We start from the raw sequence: 21,263 nt of genomic DNA on the forward strand, positions 1-21,263 counted from the left end.
ATTGCATTTTGGACAGATGTTCATCTTCTGTGCATGCATGTATTTCTCCCTTGTTGGATGAGATTTGTTACCATGAACATACTGCTAGCCTGTTTATTTCTTCTTTAAGCATTTCCACAGGTTGACAGTTTTCTGCACAGCCACAGTTGACTACCTCTGTTGATAATAGTACTCCTTCAGCTGTCCTCTCAAGGTTACTGGATAGCATAGGTCCTGACCAGTCTTCCCATGTTCGAGGTAATTTGTGACCCCACAGTCAAGAGCTAGAGGGGCAGATGGATCAGGGGTTCAAACTTTATGATTGGGTGCCCTGTGCAGGGCACATCACTAAGGGCCTAACTCGCAGATTCAAGCACCTCCTCTCAGCCTCAGTCCTGCCTGAGCATCCCCCCTGCCTGCTGTCCCTATGTGGTCATTCTAACTGGAATTCCCCCACCCCAGGGATGCCGTAAAGAGTCTTATGGTTACCATAAAAATAATGTATGTCATTGGTTGATCAATCATAGGGATTTCAAAATCCCTGAATATGATGACAACCTATTGATAAGGAGGGTGGGCCCATCACGTGAGGTTGGGTGGGCCCATCACCGAAAAACATTAGAGAGGATTGTGTTGTTATGAATTGTAAGAACACTGGTCTGGCTCAGTGGTTGGTCAAGAGTGGGGCTGGGGCCCGTTTAGTGAGAGACAACATTAACCTCCAGGGTTGCTGATGGGTTTTCAGTCTCGACCTCCAACAGATTTCTTCCTCTCTCTAACTTGGATAGTTTAGGCTGACGCTCTGGTCTGTCTACCAGCGATAGCAATATTCTGGCTATTAGTCTCTAAATTCCTTCCCACCAAGGTCCCCCACTAATCCCCCATGTTCTTCCCCTACTCCTTCTGGAGTGTGCATGCTCTCCCTTAGTTATGTTGGGCCTCCTCTTTTATTCCACATAGCCTTGGAGTCTCACGTTTTGGGTGACACTTCGCCGCACCTGCACACCCATACTAAGATCGTTTCCTGGAATGTTGCTGGCTTGGTGTAAAAACTTGAGTCCCCTGATTCGGGTCTTTCCACAGATTCATTTGACATCTGCCTGTTCCAAGAGACTTTCTGCCAGATTTACCAATTTCTCATGCAGCGCAGTGCAGCATCCGCAGGTTCTGTGCTGTGTGAGAAGGAGAGAGCAGGAGAGCACCACATTTACTGAAATATGGCACTCTCCTACACTCTCCCGACTGTGGCGCTGAAATTAGCTGCCGTACACCACGGAGACGCCTTTGCATCATAGTGCAAAGGTGTTTCCGTGAGTCAAGCATAGGTTTTGTACTGGAAGGATACCCTTCCAGTTCAAAAAACTATGTTTAGACTAATTTTAAACATTCTCCCACTTTGTATGTGTGCTGTAAAGTGTAGCACACATGCAAAGTCGGAAAATAAAGGAGAAATAAATATTTTCTCCTTCATAGCGCTTGTTTGAAGGGTGAGCTATTTTCTGATGCTAAACTGTGTCTACTTTATTTAGGAAATTGGGTTTAGCGTCAGAAACCTTGGATGGTTCCATGGGAATGCCCATGGTACTAAGTAATTCAAAGCAGTGCCACGCGCTGCTTCACAATACTTAAACATTGTTTCCAGCACTAAACAAGTTTAGCACTGGAAAGAAAATTGGACAAAAAGATTTGACACTAATATGCTTCGCATAAAATCTGCCTCTTGGTTAGTTGCCCCAGACGCCTAGCAGGGTTTGTCAATTTTAACCGGACTGCTGCCACCACAGAGAAGGGAAGACCCTCGGGAGCGTTGTCTGTTTGGATCAAAACTACTGTTTTCTGCATGACTAGAGAGTTTGCATTGGGCAGTGCGGACATACAGTGTGTTTCCCTTTCCTACAGGTAGTGTATACTACTTATATAATGTGTACTGCAGGCATGGGGGTATTGGTGCTGAGCTTCAAGTAACTTTTTTTTTTTAGTTTCATATAGCGTGGACAAGACCCGAAGATATCAGGTATCAGAGCGCTTTACATGAGTACCAGTTTTGTTACAGATGGACACATTACTTTTTGTTAGGGACAGGGAGATTAAGTGATTTGCCCAGAATCACAGGATGTTGAGCGTCTTTGCCGAGACTCAAACCTGGTTCCCCAGCTTCGAGGTCGACCACTCTAGCTGTAAGGCTACATCCTCTCCCCTGAATAGATTGGTTCACATATGGCTGATCTGCCTGCAGATTCTTTTTTAAGTTTAAAAGAAGTTTATTCAAAAGAGTAATGCAACAAAATATATATACTTGATAAAAAATTACAGTAAGCTTATATAATACGAAATAAGTTGATAACTTAATAGTCATACAGCAAAAATTAAACAGTTGCATATGTAATAAGGATATAGGTAACTGTAAAAGGAGGGAAAAGAGCAAGAGGGGAAAAGGTGCAATAACATTGAACTAATTATAATGTAAAAAAAAATAGGACAGCTTAATACGATAAAAAATGTAAAATGAGCTATTAATAAATAGTGACTGTAAAATGGAAATAAAGAAGCTATAAGTAAATAGGACAAAAAATATACTATATAAAATTGGACTGGACAATTCATTGCGGTTTGGGGACTTCTTCTAACATTGGGCGATGATGATTAGAACATTGAGCAGAAACATCTAAGAAAATAGTGATGGACGACCATAAATGTTCTCTTTTGATAAGTAGGGGGGATAGAGGGGAGATATAATGATCCAGTTGATGGTTATAACAAACACTATACCACCAAGCCTGGAAAGATAATTGTGTGGTCTGTTTCAATTTTTTTGTAATTTGTTGAAATGCAACTGCAATTAATAAATCAACAATGTCTGTATTATCTGTGTTAGATTGCCAATGTTCAGAAAGTGAGCCTAGAAAAATAGTTAAAGGGGAAAAGGGAAATTGGGTGTGAAAGATAATATTGATTTGAGACCATACTTTCAGCCAAAATTGATGGGTAAGAGGACAAGAGAATAACATATGAAATAAATCTGCGTTGGAAGCATTACACGACAAACAATTAGGAGGCGTGGTGGGTGTAAATTTATGTAAGATACAGGAGTGAACATGAGCCTATTATATAAGAAGAAAAGTGTTTGCATTGTACTTGCTTATCTTGAAGTCTTAGAATTTTAGTACATATTTTATCCCAAAACGAAGTGGACCATGAAGTAAGAAATTCCCGTTCCCACTGTAATTCCACCTTAGTTTTATTTCTGTGTTCTATGGATTCGGTAAGAAATTTATAAATATAAGAAGCACTAGGATGGTTACTTCATCTAGGAAGGATATTACCATGAAATAATGAGGAGGGAGGAGTCAAAGAATGAGAGGATAGAAATAAGAATATAGAGTGTTTCAAATTTATTAGAATATGAATCTGGAAGACCAAAGTGTGTCTGTGCTTCCGAAAAAGTGAGAAAAGTATCATGAGAGTAAAGCTGATGGACCCAAAGCAGACCTTTGTCTCACAAAGTTTTCCAGAATACAGGTTTATCATTAATTGTTATAAAGCGATTATGCCAAATCGAAGAATAGAGAAATCAATCAACCTCCGAGAGATGTGAGTTAATAATTGAGTGAAATAAGTTAAGAGAAGTTTTATGTATAGGTGAGGATGAAAATCAAGTTTTATGAGTGAAAGTAAGAAATTCTGGACTTGAGAAAGGGTCAGGAGAGAATAATTCGACATCCTGCCATATTGGGGGAACATCTGAGGATGAATGATTTAAACACTTAGAAAGCTGTTTAAGAAGAAAGGCTTTATGATATAATTGAAAATACGGAAGATGAGTGACATGTGAGGTTTCCTGTTATTCCATAAAAAAGCAGATAAGATAGAGTACATTTTTTTGAAAAAATATGAAGGAATAGAAAGCTGGATAGCTGAAATGGTATTTAGAATAACAGGAACCAGAATCATTTTAATAGTGTCCAGCTTGCCCCACCAAGTTAAATAAAGTGGATGCCATTTTTTAATAGAGTCGGATAAAGGAGGGAATATTCGAGTCATATTCAGTAATAAAGTGAGTTTAATAGAGGGGGCAAACCATAAACCTAAGTATTTCATTTTTTGAGAGTTCCATGTAAAATTAGTTGAAAGAAAATCAAGTCTGAAACATAAAACATTAAGAGGAAGGATTTCGCATTCATCAGGATTTAATTTGCAAACCACAAAGTAGGGAAAAGGTATTTACTTCTATCAAAAAAGTTAGGAAGGACATTTCTGGCTTTGACAGATAAAGTAAAGTATCATCAGTGTAGACACTCATTTTAATGTGGGTTTTACCATTTTGGAAACCGTGGCTATTAGGATTTTGTTTAATCTTAATAAGGAAAGGTTCTAACTTGAGAATAAAAAGAAGTGGAGAAAGAAGGCATCCTTGACGACCACCTCTGTGTAAGGTAAAAGGATTGGAAATAGAGCCAATAACAAAAATGGAAGCTTTAGGACAGGAATATAATAACGAGATGTGCGAAATAAATTTAGGACCAAACCCAAACCAAGAAAGAGTATGGAATATAAAGGACCAATCCATCCGATCGAAAGCTTTCTCCTCGTCTAACGTTATAGCCGCGAGTGAGTGGGGATATTTATTTGAGTTATGTAATACGTTAAAGAAGGTTCTAGTGTTATCCGAGATAGACCTGCCCTTAATTTAAACCTGATTGTTTAGAGCAAATGATAGATTGAAGGAAGGATTCTTATTGAAGAGGAAGAAGTTTAGCAAATAGTTTATAATCGGAGTTAACTAAAGATATAGGTTTATAATTTTTACAAAGATGATGGTCTCTCCCTTCTTTAGGAATTAAACAAATTAGGGCATCTTGAAATGTACCCTTAGAAGCATTAGAAAAAATAAAAAATGAAAACAAAGAGTGAAGATGTGGGAAAAATGAGAGTAAAATTCCACAGGAAAACAGTCAGGGCCGGGTGCCTGGTGCTTTCTCAATTTTAGTGAGACGTAGTGCATGAGAGATGTCCTTCATAGAAATATCTTTTTCTAGAGATGAAAAATCAATATCAGTGGCAAAGTGTTATGGGATTGAATCAAGGTACAACTGTACTGTAATAGGACCTGGAGTTGTTTCAGGAGTATAAAGTGAAGAATAATATTTCTTGAATTCCTCTAGGATATCCAGATTCTTGGTTACTCTGGAAGAGTCAGAGTCAAGAATGTAGTCAATGTTTGAATGGTCTTTCCTAATCTTAAAATAAGAGTCAAGGAGTTTGCCCGCATTGTTTTGGCCCCCATAATAGCGAGCGCTGCCAATAGGAGATTGGAGCTGGCATTTTCCGTAGATAATTTGTTTTGTATAAACTTTTCCATAATAAGGTTGTTAAGGTCAGCTTTAGAATGAGAGGTAGTATAGAGACTTTCTAAGAACTTAATACGCTTAAGAAGTTTAAGAGCCTTCTGGGAGTTTTTCTTTTTCTTTTTAACGACATAAGAACGAATAAAGTCCCTGGCTGAAGCTTTAAAAGCATCCCACACCATAGCAAAGGATAGAACAGAGGATATATTTTGATTAAAGAAATCAGTAATAAAGGATTCAAAAGAGGAAGTAAAGTTCTGATCAGTAAAGAAGTATTGAAATGCCATCTTCTACTGGACTCATTAACAGGGTGTAATTCCAAATCCAGGATTAACGGGGCATGATCTGAAATCAATATTGAACCAATAACTGCAGGTAGTATGTGGTGTGTGAGGGATTTAGATACAAATAAATAGTCTATGTGAGACTGGGAGAGGTGTGTGGGAGAGAAAAAGGTGTATTCACGAAGTTGAGGGTTTGAGAATCTCCAAGAGTCAACAAGAGATCTATGGGAAATTAAGGTGTTTAAATGTTGATGCATTTGAGAAGAAATAAAAGCTGCTTTGGAGGATCTATCTATGTATGGATCAACAACTAGGTTACAATCACTGCCAAATATAACATATAGAGTAGGCATAAACATCAGAAGGAAAGAAATACGAGGCCAAAAATTGTTATCCGGTTTAGTGGGAGCATAAACATTAAACAAGGAAATAGGACCATTATTAACTTTAAGATGCACAATTAACCAATAAACCTCATTGTCTGAGTCCTCAGATAGAAGGGAATTTTTAAGTTTTTATGACAAAGAATCACAATTCCATTCTTCTTGCTTGTACCTGGAGAGGAAAACACAGTTCCAACCCATTGACGCTTAAGGTTAAAAACTTCTGAAGTAACAAGACGTGACTCTTGTAAGAAAACAATGTCTGCTTTTAAATTAGCTAAATGGACAAGAACTCCCTGCCTTTTGATAGGCGTACCCAAAACTTTGACATTCCATGTAATAACACGCAACGTAATTTATCCAAAAATAGAAGAGAGGAAAAATACTTAGAAAATTTTACAGCACACATATATACAATAAAAAATCTGGAATAATCAAAATAACCATTAGTAAAGCACTCAAAGAAAATAGAAATGAATATATAAAATGAGAAAATAAGTAAGAGAAGGGAAAATAGAAAGAAAAAGAAGGAAGGGAGAACAGAGGAGAAAGAAAGGAAGAAAGAAAGAAAGAAAGTAACAAAGAAAGAAAGAAATGGAATAAAAGTAGATATTGCATGTGTGTAGAAGAAGAACAATGAAACATACCACAGACTCAAACATGGATGGAGGGTGTTGAGACGACACACGTGAAGACGTAAAACTAGCGAGACAACCCCGGAAAGAATCACAAGTAAGAACGGTCCAAACGATAATATAAAATGGAGGATGGATACAAAAGGAACAGACACCTGAAAAAAGAAGACATAAGAAAAAGGAGATAGTTAATAAAATACGGCCATGAAGAAGAAAAAACAATATAAAATTACAAGTGATACAGTAAACACAAAATCATTTTCATGTAGAGGATGTTCTTGTGAGTTCCTTAGATTCTTCTCTGCAGTTATCGCGAAAGTACTGAAGTGCAGCTGGATCTTCGTAGGTGGTAGTCTAATTCTTATATGTTACTTTAAAGGCAAGGATTAATTAAACCAAATCTGGCATTTAGATCATGCAGCGCTGGTCTCTTTGCAAGAAAGCTTTTCCTTTTATCTGCAGAGACTTTGGCGTAATCTTGTGAGAAGAAGAGTTGTGAGCCTTGCCAGGAAATGCATTGTTTAATTTTGGCTGCCAGTAGACCCTTCAACAAGTCAGTATATTCTAAGAAGTAAAGGATTACACCTCAAGGTTTACGTGGAGATGAGGAAGTAGACGGAGGACGACCAAGTCTGTGAGCACATTGTATGTTCAGAATAGGAGACTCTGGAATGTCCAGTACCTGCGAAGGAAAATATTGAAAGAAGGCTATTGGGTTGGTTCCCTCCAGTCCCTCAACTAAACCATAAATACATAGGTTATTACGTCTACTACAGATTTCAAGATTTCCCACCTGTTTCTGAAATTGCAGTATCTCTGTTTTCATCGGTGGGATTTGTTGTGGCTAAATTTGTAGAGATCCGATTTGAGATTCCACAGAAGCAAGTTTATATTGAAACAAAGAGTAATTATCCTCCAAAGCTTGGAGACGGGAATTTTTCTCCTCCATGTAGGGTTTACGGGCACGTATTTCATCTAGAAGCAATTCCAGTGAAGCTGGTGGAGGAGATGTGACAGGTGAAGGAGGATCCTCTTTAACTCGCTTAGTGAAAGATAATAAAGACGAAAGAGTAGACTTAGATGCATTTTTACCGTTGGCTTCAGAAGAAATAGAGTCAGATGAAAGAGGAAACGTAGAAGCACTGGAAGAAGGTTCAGTAAGGTGGGGCGAAGTAATCTGCGATGAGTCCTCCATGTCGCTCTGCAACACTCAAAAAGGATTAGAGATAGGTATCGCACTGGACTTGGGACGTACAGCAGAGGCACAGGATGAGCCGGTGCCCCAACCAGGTTTGGTCCTCCCCCAGACTTGGATGGTCAGTCAGAAAATATAAGTTGTACGAGATATATGGCAGCAACAGTAGGAAATTGTAACAATAAACCCGTAAAAAAGTGGGTATGTTGCCGATAAACCATTTAAGAATAACGTGCAATCAGAAGAGAAAGTATCATTCCAACATGAATAGGCAACCGCCACAGCAGGAGACAAAATGTGGATGAGGTGCAGGAAGTTCACAATATTTGACAAGGAATCCTTGAACAAATGGTCAGGGAGACCTGTAATCTGAGCCTGACAACAGCAGTAACATGTAGAGAAAAACGATGTAGAGACAAAATGGAGTTTGCGTTCCAGTTACAAAGCGCTCTGCAGGGTTACCTCAGAAATCGGGATGTTCAGTGAGGAAAACACAGGTTGCGCAACAACACGCCAGAAAACCAGAGCACTGACAGCAACAATAAGAAAGTGCAATAATAGACTTGCGGAAAAGCGAGTTAAGCTGCTTTTGAATAATTCCGGAACAACGTGCAGTTAGCAGAAAAAAGAGCACTTCAGCTTGAAGAGATAGCTGTCATAACATGAGGCAAACTGCAGCAGAAATGTTGAAGCAATAACAAAACTAAACAAGAAAGGCATCATTAGAGGCAGCAAGAGGTCCGCCAGTAGGTCCCGTAGGCAAAAATGTCGTCAGAAGGCTTCCGCCGAGCAAGGGAATCACATTCCTCGGATTCCAATGTGGAGTGGTATCAACCAGCCGCCATCTTCAGCGGTGCTCAAGCCACGCCCCCTCAGATTCTTTTAAAATAACAGCAGGCACTTTTTAATTGGCAATTTGAACCCTTGTCTGTCCTGCTAGAAGATCCCATCGGTGATATGGATGAAGCCTGAGGTGTTCCTGGCCTCACACTCCCGCTGGTCAAAGGGTGGTCTGCTGCTGTGTTACACCTAAATGCTATTACGTATAGCAATTGTCTATGGGCATGCAATAGGAGGACCAATTCTGACCAGGAGGGGAGCCACATGTATCATTGCCAACAGTCCACCAGCCTTAGTGACAATATCTTGTTAGAAATTAGGTTGTGGAAATCCTTCGTAGACATGGCAGTAATCCCCAGGCACGATAGTGATCATAATGCTCTGGGGTTACAATTGGGTGCTCTGGGCAACACCCTTCTGAATACTTTTTATAAGGCACTAGACAGAAGGTTGGTTCCAACCAATAATTGGCGTCGGCTCAAGTGGAGCTTTCTGACAGAATCAGAAATAGCATTGGGAAAAGTGTTTTAGGTAGTGTCTGTTAGCTTGGATGCTGTAACTGTAGATTTTAGGACCCCGGATGACTCAGCTTCCCTGTTGAGATTAAATGAAATGTATAAGCTTATGTTTTCCTCACTAAGGAACTTATTCTAGATAGAAACTAGGCCCATTCCCATGAGTAAGAAAGAGGCCCCCTGCTACACCTGTGAGTGGCCAGGTGTTGCCTTTCCAGAGCCATCAAAACTGGGTGTAGAGTCCCCATCTGGATTGACAGGTCACTCTACAAAAATCAATTGTTAATTCTAAAAGAGATTGGAAAACTTCTAAATGTGACACTATTCTGAGTACCATCAAATGCAAGTATTATCGTTCTTTTTGGTGCATCATCCCCAATGAGGACTCTGGTATCCATGCCCCATTGAATAGTAACATTTCTGCTGCTGCTTGGGTTGAGCATTTCTCCAAGTTAGATTCAGGAGCTGTTGACCAGGGATTGTCCCAGGCTGCCTTTAATACTCAAGCCACCAGGGTGGCAAGATTTAACCCCTTCTGTAATTTTATGGCTGAACATTCTATTGATTTGGTGACACAAATAGCCCACAATATTTCCAACATTGAGATCTCTAAAGCATTCAATTGGATTCTAGCACATAAAGGCCCAGGTTTGGATAACATGCCAGGTGATCTTTTATACTTATAGACATGCATGGGGTCCTTATTTTTCCTCTGTTCTTTAGTGCTAAAGTGATCGGTGCATCTATGCCTTCCACTTGGGCGGGGTGAAATGATCCAAACTAACTACAGGCCAATCAGCCTCATTGATAGTTCATAAAATTTGTTTAGTCAGATAATTATGAAAAGGTTGAATGGCTGGATGTCCGATTCCAATTTATTAACTTCCTTGTAGGTGGGATTAACGGATGGCTTAGGAACAATTGACCAGGTGTTCCGCCTGTAATTGCTATACTGGAATACATTCAGGTGGGGGCGGGGGGGGGGGTAGGCGATTTTGTGGTCCTTCAGTCTGCTTTTAATCTAGCCCTCAGAGAATCTGTGTGGAAGGTATTGGCAGAGATGGGGGTCCCTGAATATATTATAGAAATTTGAACTAGATTAAATTCGACCAATTATGCCCAGGTCGGGATGCGGGCCTCAGGGTGAATTAACACATTCCATCCTGTATAATCATTGAGTGAGGCAGTGGTGTGTGCTGGCTCCAACCCTCTTTCTCTCATATATTAATGATTTAGTATCACAGCTTTGGAAATGTGAGAGTGACACCTCACATCTTGCCGGGGTTAAGATCCCAACCCTGCTGATTGCAGGCAATACCCTTTTATTATCAAAATTCCCTATAGGGGTCTAGAGTCTTCTGGATTGTTTTGGGTCCTTCTGCAAGCAGCTGAGGCTGAAGATTAACCTTGGCAAGACAAAATACATTGTTTTCTTCCCCCAGGCTTCAGTATGAAGAATTTAAACAGACCTGGGAAACGAGGGGGGGGCATTGCAATCATCACTAAGAACTTCTATGCGTGCAGTCTCAGCAGAGAGAATGTGTTGTGCTGTGAAAGTGCCTTATTCAAAATTAAGTTGAATCCCAACCTTACCATCTCTGGCTTCCTCATCTATCACCCGCCTGGGCCCTCAGGTGCTTTCAGAGAGGATCTGATAAATAAGACTGCGCTGCATGCCAGTCAAGCGGCCAACTTCAGCATCATAGGAGACTTGAATCTCCACTGTGATAACACAGAGAAGGCTGAAATTGCTAGCTTTTTGGCCGATCTTGAAGCGCTCCAAATGGTCCAGTGGGTGCAGGAACAGACACATGTAGCTGGGCACGTACTAGACCCTTTATTCTCCAATCTCATCGGGCTAACGATGGGGTCCCCAGCCCCACAGTGTTGGACAGATCATTTTCTAGTGATTTTTACACTACGATGGTGGGGCCAGCCGAGGGAGCACCGTCCGATCTCTGCTCTAAAGCGACCTTGGCATAAGCTAGATAGCAGCAGGTTGGCCACCTATTGGTCTAACCATAGGCCGCAACTATCGCAGGATATTGAGACTGCGGATATGCTAGTACAAGACTGGGTAACAGCTGGTCTGGATAGCTGTATTCCATCAAAGCTGACCAGGATAAGTCGGGATCAATCCAAACCTTGGTTTAATGAGTCGCTCTCTAAAGCTAAAAAGCACTGCAAACAACTAGAACGCGTGTGGAGATGCTCGCACAATGCAGATTGTAAACTAAATTATAGAGCGGCCATTAACCAATACCACAAGCTAATCCGCAGATCTAGGGCTGAGTATGTGGGCAATAAAATTCTAGCGAGCTCCAATCCGGCGAAAACTATATTTTCACTACTTAAGACTATGAAGAATGGTGATGTTTCTAGGATTTCACCCATCTCCTCGAATAGTCAATGCAATGAGTTGGCCAACTATTTCATTAATAAAGTGGAGAAAATATATCAAAATCTCCCCCCAAGGGTTAATTCTGATGGGAAGACCGGGTCTGCTGTCCCGCTTCCCCAAGGACTCAACAGCTTGCTATCATTTCCAGAAATTTCCTTAGCAGGGTTGGAGATCCTATGTAGGAAAATCAAATCAGGATCACCCATAGACCCACTGGCTCCTAAGCTCTTTTGCCAAGTCATGCCAACGGTCCTGCCAGTATACCTGGAATTGGTGAATCTCTCTTTGACCTCCGCCATAATACCTGCTGCGTGGAAACACGCCAAAGTGATCCCACTGTTGAAAAAACCGTCTTTGGATCCAGCCGAGCCGGGCAATTATCGCCCCATCTCGCAGCTCCCTTTTCTGTCGAAAATGTTGGAATTACACGTCCATACTACTCTGACGGAGTTCATCGAACAGAATGCAATCTTGGACCCGTCCCAGAATGGCTTTAGAGCCCGTCATGGTACGGAATCTGCCTTGCTGGCAGTAACGGAGGAAATTAGAGGGATCCTGGATGTTGGGGATTCGGCGGCCTTAGTTCTTCTCGATCTAAGTGCCGCCTTCGATACGGTCTCCCATGAAATCCTGCTGAAACGTTTGCATGACATCGGGGTGAGGGATCTGGCGTTAGATTGGTGCCGAGCTTTTCTTACAGGAAGAACCTTCCAGATCTGGATGCCACCTTTTCAATCCCAGAGGTATGCTTTACAACAGGGAGTACCCCAGGGTTCTATTTTGAGCCCCCTCCTGTTCAATATATATATGCAACCTCTGGCTCAGGTGGCGCGTAGCAGGGGATTGTCAATGGTGTCATACGCTGATGACACCCAATTGGTGATCGCCTACTCTAAGAAGAACAATGCCAATCTAGGCAGGTTCAAGAATGATCTGCTAGAGGTAGCAGACTGGATGGCCAAAAACTACCTGCAATTAAACTCTAGTAAGTCGGAGGTGTTGCTGCTGGGAAAAGACCGGGACATGTGGGACAACCAATGCTGGCCAGACAATCTCAAGCCTGCCCCTGTACCCAAAGAGGCAGTTAAAAATCTGGGGTTCTGGATTGATAGTAGGCTGACGTTTGATACCCAAGCTAAAGTTGTGGCCGGGACCTGTTTTGGTTTGCTGCGCGGCCTGAAGCCGATATTAGGCTTCTTTCTCCCCAAAGTTCGTCAGACCATCATCCAAGCAACAATACTATCCAGATTAGACTATGGAAACTCATTGTATCTTGGGGCGAATAAATCTTGCATCCGGCGCCTGCAGCGGACTCAGAATGCCGCAGCTCGGCTCCTGGTTGCACTCCCGAGATCGGCATCAGTTGCCCATAATCTACCAAAACTACATTGGTTGCAGGTTGAGCGAAGAATTCAATTTAAAACCCTCTGTGTCGCTCATAAAATTCTCACCCAACAGGCCCCTCTGGGCTTGGCCAAGCTGCTGCAACCGTATCTGCCTCAGCGACCCCTTAGATCGGCCAATCAGATGCTGGCAATTGTCCCTCGGGTTGCAAGAGCAAAAGCCGGGGGGCGATCATTCCGCTGCCTTGCGGCGACCCTCTGGAACCAACTCCCGCTGTCAATTCGAGAAATCCAGACTCATCTGACCTTTCGTAAAGCAATTAAGACCTGGCTCTACCCCCAAATGGCATAATGCCTACCTGCCTAGCTTCTCTCTTGCGTCTCTGATCGCGCTGGGACGCCCCATTGCTGGGGCAGCTATGCGCGTTATAAGACTACTAAATAAATAAATAAATAAAATGTCCAACTACCCATGCAAAACCGACTCTCAGTGGAGTTGCTTTTGAGAGAGTTTAGATGTTCGATTATCTGGGGGTTATGCTCACCATGAATTTGATTGGTTACCCCATATTCAGATGCGAGGGCTCAAAATACAATTTGGGGTATTTTGAGGGCTCACTGCAGCTCCTTTTTTCACCGGGTGACTCCAGCCCTTTCTACAAAAAACAGGCACTAGGAGTCACTGTACGGTGGAGAGCTCTTGGGCTTCCAAGACATTATACCCTTAGAGATAATAGAAAATCATTTTTATGAGGAAACTAAATAACTTACAAGCTAGCACCCACTTGTACCCCTACATCTAGATTATGGCCTTAGATGCCTCAATGACACAGCTGGGTAAAGACGGCTTTTGTGCTGGATGAGATTCTGAGTCACCCAAGAGCTCGTGACATTTCATATGGCCATAGATTACCTGTAAGATTGCCTGCCTTCGGATAACAAAAGATCGGCTGGGCCAGATTTGGTACAAGAATCTTTGGTTTTCCTCTGCAGATGCTGGGTTAATTTTAAATCTGAGCTAAAAGGCATCTATAGGCATTATACTGACAACCAAATTCTATACCCTCTTATGACCAGGGGCCCGATTCACAGAACTAACTTAAGACAAAATCCTAAACTTACTACTTTTGGTATTTACAGAAGTTAGGATTTTGTCCTAAGTTTGACTTAAGACAAACTTAGGACAGACTTAAGACAAACTTAGGACAGACTTAAGACAAACTTAAGACAAACTTAAGACAGACTTAAGACAGACTTAAGACAGACTTAAGACAGACTTAAGACAGACTTAAGACAAACTTAAGACAAACTTAAGACAAAATCCTAATTTAAGTCTGTCTTAAGTTTGTCTTAAGTCTGTCTTAAGTCTGTCTTAAGTCTGTCTTAAGTCTGCCTTAAGTTTGTCTTAAGACAAACTTAAGACAAAATCCTAACTTCTGTGAATACCAAAAGTAGTAAGTTTAGGATTTTGTCTTAAGTTAGTTCTGTGAATCGGGCCCCTAGTCTCTTACTGTTTCTTTTTTAGAGTTCAAAGTAGATTACGATCGGGAAGCATTCTTTGGATAGGATTGAACTCCCCCTTGTAAAGCCTTTCTATGTTAAATTCGCAAGGGGATCATGTCTATATGCTCTTTTACAGTCAAATGGATTTGTCGCCCATGTGATTGTGACAAAAATCAAAAACGAGGAGAAATAAAAGTATTTCTCCACGTTTCTTCATTCTAATGCCTGCTCTTGCATGGCGTTAGTCTTGGGCGCAGCCTCAGATTTACACCTCCTTGTAGATCTGGGGCAGCGTCAAAAGCAATGGATGTTGCAGTAGAACGCCCACAGATGCACCCATTGCATGCCCCTTTCACGCTAAGTGATGCATTTAAAGGGGCCTTATTTACAAGGGGGCGTTAAGCCACAAAAAGTGGCTTAATGCCACTTTTTAAATATGGAGAAGGGCATATTGCCACCAGAACCTCGCTAAAAGTGATGTTCTGGTGGTAATATCTTCTTGTAAATATGCCCCTCTGCATTTTGTGGAGTGAAATGGTGCGATGGAGCTCAAAAAGGGTGAGCAGAATAGAAAACTGAGATAGTGTCCGATGAAGTAGCCAAGTACTTAGTGTAGTACAGGGTGGCGGAGGGTAGGTGGGAAGGTTAATAGGTGTAAAGGAAGTTATGTCTAATTGTTGTGGTTTTATAGAGATGCAAAACAGAAAATATACTGCAGAAAGTAATGGAAGTAGTTCACCTAAGAAGATTTCCAATAGTGTGTACAGTTTTTAAAGGTTACCTATTGTGTGTTCAGTTTTTGAAGATTGCCTATTGTGTCTGCTATTTTGTGCAGTTTTTATGGATGTGGTGGAAGTGAGGTATTGAGGTTTGGAAGTAGAGTATTGGATCCAAATGCTGATGTACGTGACATATTCTGTATAAAAGTCAGGAGAACTGTATCACATTTATAATAAGTCACTTGGGTGCAAACACATGTGCTGTTTACCATTTAAATGAAGGAGAATAATGGAGATGTGAACGTTTGTGATAAATGAATTAAAAAAATACCTGGTCTAGTTTTACACTACAGCACTTAAAGCCAATTGAAATATATTTCCACTAATTCGTCTGAAATTGTGGCTAATACACTGCCTTCAATAACAATGCAGTATTTGCATCTCTCCAAAATCTATTTGACTATATTGTATAGGTGGGGGATTATGGCCTTGGTGATTTGTTTTGAGGTTCTACCAAATTATTGTCCTCAGGCAAGTTGTTGTCTAATAATTCTCTGCATTATTTTTTATGACAAACTCTTTTGTGACACATATTGAGAAGATTACCACCTGCTTCTTTATGCTTAAACTAATCACAAAAAAAACTCTATTCCTGCAGAGCTGCTCCAGAAAAATCAATTTCATGCCGTTATCATTGCTAGGTTAGACTATTGCAATTCCCTTTGGTAGGATTGTCGGTTATCGCCTCTAAAAACTACAACTTAACTGTAGTATTTATTCTGGGGCTCAGCAGGAAAACTTGTATTTCTGTCCATCTTCCTCTCTTTTACTGGCTCCCTATGAGCAAGTGTTGGTTATTGAAGATCTTATGTTTCTGGGCCATATCCATCCTCGCCAATGACGGTTACTTGCCTTCTCTTATCTCAACCTATCCTGCAGCTAGATACCTCCAATCCAGATCTTTACATTATGCTTCCCTACAAGACAAAAATATATATGTAACATAGTCTGGTTTTCTTGTAGAACCCTCCTTTTGAACCAAGATCACAATGTATAAAACTGCAAACAAATATGCCCCAAGAGCAGGCTAGCGAAAGGCAAAAAATGCTTTTGTACCCAAACACAGAAAACCACTAGCAGCCAGATCAGAATGGTCTTAACTGTATGAAATATCTTCTAATTGGTTGAAAGCATGCCCAATCAGAATTGCTAAACGATCAGGTTGTTGAAGAATCAGGTTGACAACGCATTCACCCAATCAGAAAAAGGCCTTGCACTCGCACCATTTTCAATGGCTATATGGTAGCCCGTAGGAACAGCTGTGGTATGGGCGACGGCAAATATGTAGTCATCGGTAGACTGGTGTGAGATGCTCTGGCTATTATTAAGCCAAAGTGGGTCTCCTCAAGATTTGCTTCGTCTTACCATGAACTAAAAAAGATAAAAACGTTTTTGAGCCCCCTTATGTACAATGGGGTAACAGTCAGAACAACACACAGAAATTCAGTAAATGCTACCCTGGACAGCCACAGCAGCTATGGTATTACAATTAATAATTGAAAGGTTATGCTTTGATAACCATGTACCAAGTTATTACCCCTTTGAGTGCACATGCTGTCTTTCCGCTAAAATATACATCACTGATATCCTTATAGGTCAGTGTCCTGGCTGGTGGGTACCCGTACTGAGTCATTGCTGTGGAAGATTACGTTCTTAAAATGTATTGTTAGTCAAGCACATGATGCCTTAGTTCCACTAATATAGTTACTGCATACCTAAGAACATATAAGATTAACTTTAAAATGAGGTTTTTTTATTTGCTTCAACTTTTGGTTTCTTGTTTTATTGCTCAATTCAGCCTTCATAAAGCTTATTCGATCAATCCAAAAACCAAGCAAAACTTGTGTCAGCTTAAAGATTTTAGGAATGTAGAATGCAGTGCAATGAACAAATTATATAATAATGAAGTGACTTATTGCAGCAAAAGTGTTCATTCTAGAAACTTGTTATTTTCGCCCTGAGAAAATTACCCATATGGGTATGAGGTTCCCACCAAGTGCAATGGCATATTATGTTTTCCTCTGAAGTTCTTTGTATCATAACTGAAAAGCAATAAGTGAATTGTTTGGTGCCTTCTTATTGAAGAAAGAAAAGTCTCAGTTCAATAATCAAACATCCAGATTTATGTGATGTACAGCTTTTCATACTCACACACTATCTTACCCAGTCAAATAATGCATGCTATGCAGAGTTCTACAGTTTTACAAACTTACAAAGTACACTAGAGAATGGGAAACTGAGGTCTGCTGTCTTTGTGTTTCAGGTAAGCCGGAGAAAAGGTATAGCATGAGAGGGTGTGCTACCAAGGATACCTGTGAAGTCGGACTTCTCAGCATGGCATTATCTAACTCATATCATTATGAGCTGAAGTGTATTCCTCCTAATAAAGTTTAAAATGACCCTAGAAGTCTAAAATCCATCATTTTCTCCCCTTATTAATCATAGGTATTATCATCGATAATTCACTGTGGCCACCGTAACCATCTGATGCCGAGAGTCAGATTTATGAACAGGACCACAATTTGAACTAAAGACAGCTCCTTATCACCATCTTGGCTACAAATAATTAGGCCAAAGTGATGCACATTGCAAAGAGACCATGCTGTTTATGGGCCAATCCCACTTCCATTGGGCCAGCTTTGTCTGTGGGTTGGGTTCCACCTGTAGGCACATTGAAGCCTTGAGCATTTATTATATGTACATATATATGTATGTCACTTATAGAGAGGAAATGGGGTGATGCGGATGGTAGATTTTGACAGTACAAAGCGGTCAGACAAAGAGGAGGTGGATTTTTGGAGCAAGGATACAGCCCTGATTGCTGACCTTTGAAGAGCCATAAAGAAGAAAGCCACCAAGAGCATTATAGTGAACACATGTATATGATTAGTCAAACCTAAGCATAAGTTATTTTAGTATTGTACAACATTTGTGATATACTTGGTCCGAGAGGTCTCAGTGGGAGCCCCTGGGTGTAAGGGGCAGGTTTGACCAATGAACCAGACTTCAAAGGGGTTTAACTTCCTACTCACATTGTATCTGAGACAAATGAGAATTTGAAAGAGGGATACCATGGCTGTTCCTTATTAATTTCTCGTGTAAACCTTGAAATATGCTGCAGGCTGCATGGCTAGCTAACCGCATCCCTTTCTTCCCAGTATCATCTCAAACTTGAGCAGCTCCTACCCAGGACTACCATGAAAAGGCCCACTCACCTCTGAGAGAGTACTCTGAAAATTGCATATGATAAAACTCTGTAGCTGATTATCCCCATGTTCTACTCCACCTCTGGCCAATGTCCCCCCACACCAATTGTCCACAGTTGTGCAACACAGAATGCCCTTATATTTGTGGGACTTTCCTGTTTGTTCCCATATCCATCCTGCTCTGCCACATCACGTTTTGTGGGTGGTAACAAGTAAACACAGGGAAAGCGGCCTAGGCAAACAAATTTGTCATTAATATGACCTTGATACTTTCCATACTTTTGCACCTGGCTATGTGGTGATGGCAGCGTGACACATTGTTGGTTTTGAAATTGGAGGCAGCTTTCTTCATGTATCTTTGAGCCTTCATGACTGTTGGTAATGATCATCTCCCAGATTACTGCCTTTTTTTGCTGTATTAGTTTTTGCAGGCCATTGGACAGTGTACACCTTACTACTGCTAACCAGTGGCAAAGTGCTTGTGATCTCCTCTATAAAATAGTTCGAATTGGTATACCAATCATGGATATTATTTCATCTAATGCGGATTTCCAGGGCACTCAAATCTTCCTGGGAGATTTCAACCTCCACTGGAATGATATGAATGATGTGATTGTCAACAGTCTCAAATCCTTCCTACTTGACCTTAACCTTTTCCAATTATGTGACAGCCCTACGCATAGCAAAGTAGCCACGCTAGATCTGGTCATTGGTAAGCCCAATGCTCTCCTCCTGTAGTCGATCCATCCATGTGACTGGACGGACCACTACTGCATCACCTTCCTCATCCTTGAATCGTTAAGAGCAAGCAGATTCCAACCTAAGAACCCAAAACAGTTAAAAAGATGTTTAAGGAACATCAACTCGCAAGACCTGAGGGCGCTCTGTGATAGCATCTTGCCACCCCCTTTGAACATGTTGGATGTCCATGACCTGACGGCCCACTATCACCACTCAATGCTTAATGTACTTGACTCAGTAGCACCACTTCAGCTTAAACGAGTGTCCTCCAAATGCTCCAAACCGTGGATCAATGAAGGTCTTAATGCTGAAAAAAGAAATCTAAGACTTGCAGAAAGAAATGGCTATTGCATTCCTCCCTTGAACATCTCTGTCACTTGAGATCCTTGTGAAGCACATACAATAAACGCATTAGATGCTCGAAGGCCACCTTCTTCAGAACACAATTAGATCAAGCAAAAAAAGTTTAAAAAAACAGTTCGAACTCATCAAGTCCCAAGCTAACAATAATCCTAACCTCTCCTCTCCGGGTCAAGTGACACTCCTGAACTGCGAAGAATTCGATGTTTTCTTCACTGATAAGTCTTCTAAGATTGAGATGGAATTAACCTTGGCCCGTGATCTCCTCGCGAGTGCTCCTCTGAACACCCTTCGCCCTTCAGAGTTGACTATCACTGACCCTTCACAGTCTTTTCTTCCCAAAAAGAAAGCATTTCGGAGCCTGTTCCAAACCTTGGTTGAACCCACTATACGCAAAATGCTGTTGACCTTGAAACCTTCTAATTACTACAATGACCCTTTGCCATCGAACCTGTTCCCGGAAGTGAGATCCTCCTTACTAACACTCTGGACGACGATCGGCAATGCTTCTGTAATGTAAGGTGTTATACCTGATTGCCTTAAATCAGGTCAAGTTACCCCGATCATCAAGAAACCAAATGCTGATCCCACAGACCTTCTTAACTTTCGACCAATCACCAACATCCCCACCTTAGCAAAACTCCTGGAGAAATGTGTGCTCACCCAACTCTGTCATCATATCGACCACTTCCAGCTCCTGGACCAATGCCAATCTGGTTTTCGTTCAGTTCACTGGGTGCATGGGACAGTGCTTGGGTAGAGCCTGAGTGCATGGATGAGGACATGGGTAGTCTTTGAGGGAATAGATGAGTGCAATATAACTGCCTGTGTGATTGGAGGAGTGCAAGAGTAGTGCCTGGCTGATTGCATGTATGCAGGGGTAGTGTCTGGGTGATTGCAGCAGTGCATGTATAGTGCCTGAGTGTATGGATGAGTGCATGGGTAGTGTTTGAGAAAATAGATGAGTGCAGCAGTAGTGTTTGACTATTGCATGATTGCACGGGTAATGCCTGGGTACATGCATCACTGCATGGGTACATCTTGAGTGCATGGATGGGTGCATAGGTAGTGCTTGAGGGAATGGATGAGTGCAACCGTAGAGACTAAGTGATTGTATGAGTGTGTGGTTAGTACCTGGCTCATTGGATGAGTGTAGGGGTAGTGCCTCGGAGATTGGAGGAGTGTATAGATAATACCTGAGTGCATGGATGAGTCCATGGGTAGTGTTTAACGGAGTTGATGAGTGCAACAGTAGTGTCTAAATGATAGGATGAGTGCATGGGTGGTGTCTGCCTAATTGCAGGAGTACAAAGGTAGAGTATAGATGACTGGAGAAGTGCATGGGTAGTGTCAGAGTATGGATGAGTGCATAGGCAGTGTTTGAAAACTTGTCTGAGTACAGCAGCAGTGCCTGAGGGATTGCATGATTTCATGGGTAGTGTCTAGGTGCATATAGCAGTGCATGGGTAGTGTCTGAGTGTATGGATGAGTGCATGGGTAGTGTTAGAGGGAATGCATGAGTGCAGCAGTTGTGTCTGATTGTTTGCATGAGTGCATGCATAGTGCCTGCGTGTATTAAGCAGTCCATGGTCACAGCCTGAGTGCATGGATGAGTACATGGGTAATGTTTGAGGGAATGGATGAGCGCAACAGTTTTATCAAAGTGATTGCATCAGAGCATGGGTAGTGCCTGGGTGCATGAACAGTGCTTGGGTAGAGCCTGAGTGCATGGATGAATACATGGGTAGTGTTTG

At 41.5% G+C, this 21,263-nt stretch overlaps 1 protein-coding gene across 1 annotated transcript in view; it reads left to right on the top strand.

Moving 5' to 3' along the window:
* LOC146808994 (phospholipase A2 inhibitor and Ly6/PLAUR domain-containing protein-like) overlaps window positions 1-17,596 on the top strand; it is a 72,039-nt gene extending 54,443 nt beyond the window's left edge. The window contains exon 5 of the mRNA XM_085614811.1: window positions 17,466-17,596. Coding sequence (XP_085470937.1) covers window positions 17,466-17,596 — 131 coding nt within the window. The remainder of the gene's footprint in view (window positions 1-17,465) is intronic.
* The last annotated feature ends 3,667 nt before the right edge of the window (window positions 17,597-21,263 follow it).

The sequence above is a fragment of the Triturus cristatus genome, chromosome 7, assembly GCF_964204655.1.
Source record: "Triturus cristatus chromosome 7, aTriCri1.1, whole genome shotgun sequence".
Lineage (NCBI taxonomy): Eukaryota > Metazoa > Chordata > Amphibia > Caudata > Salamandridae > Triturus > Triturus cristatus.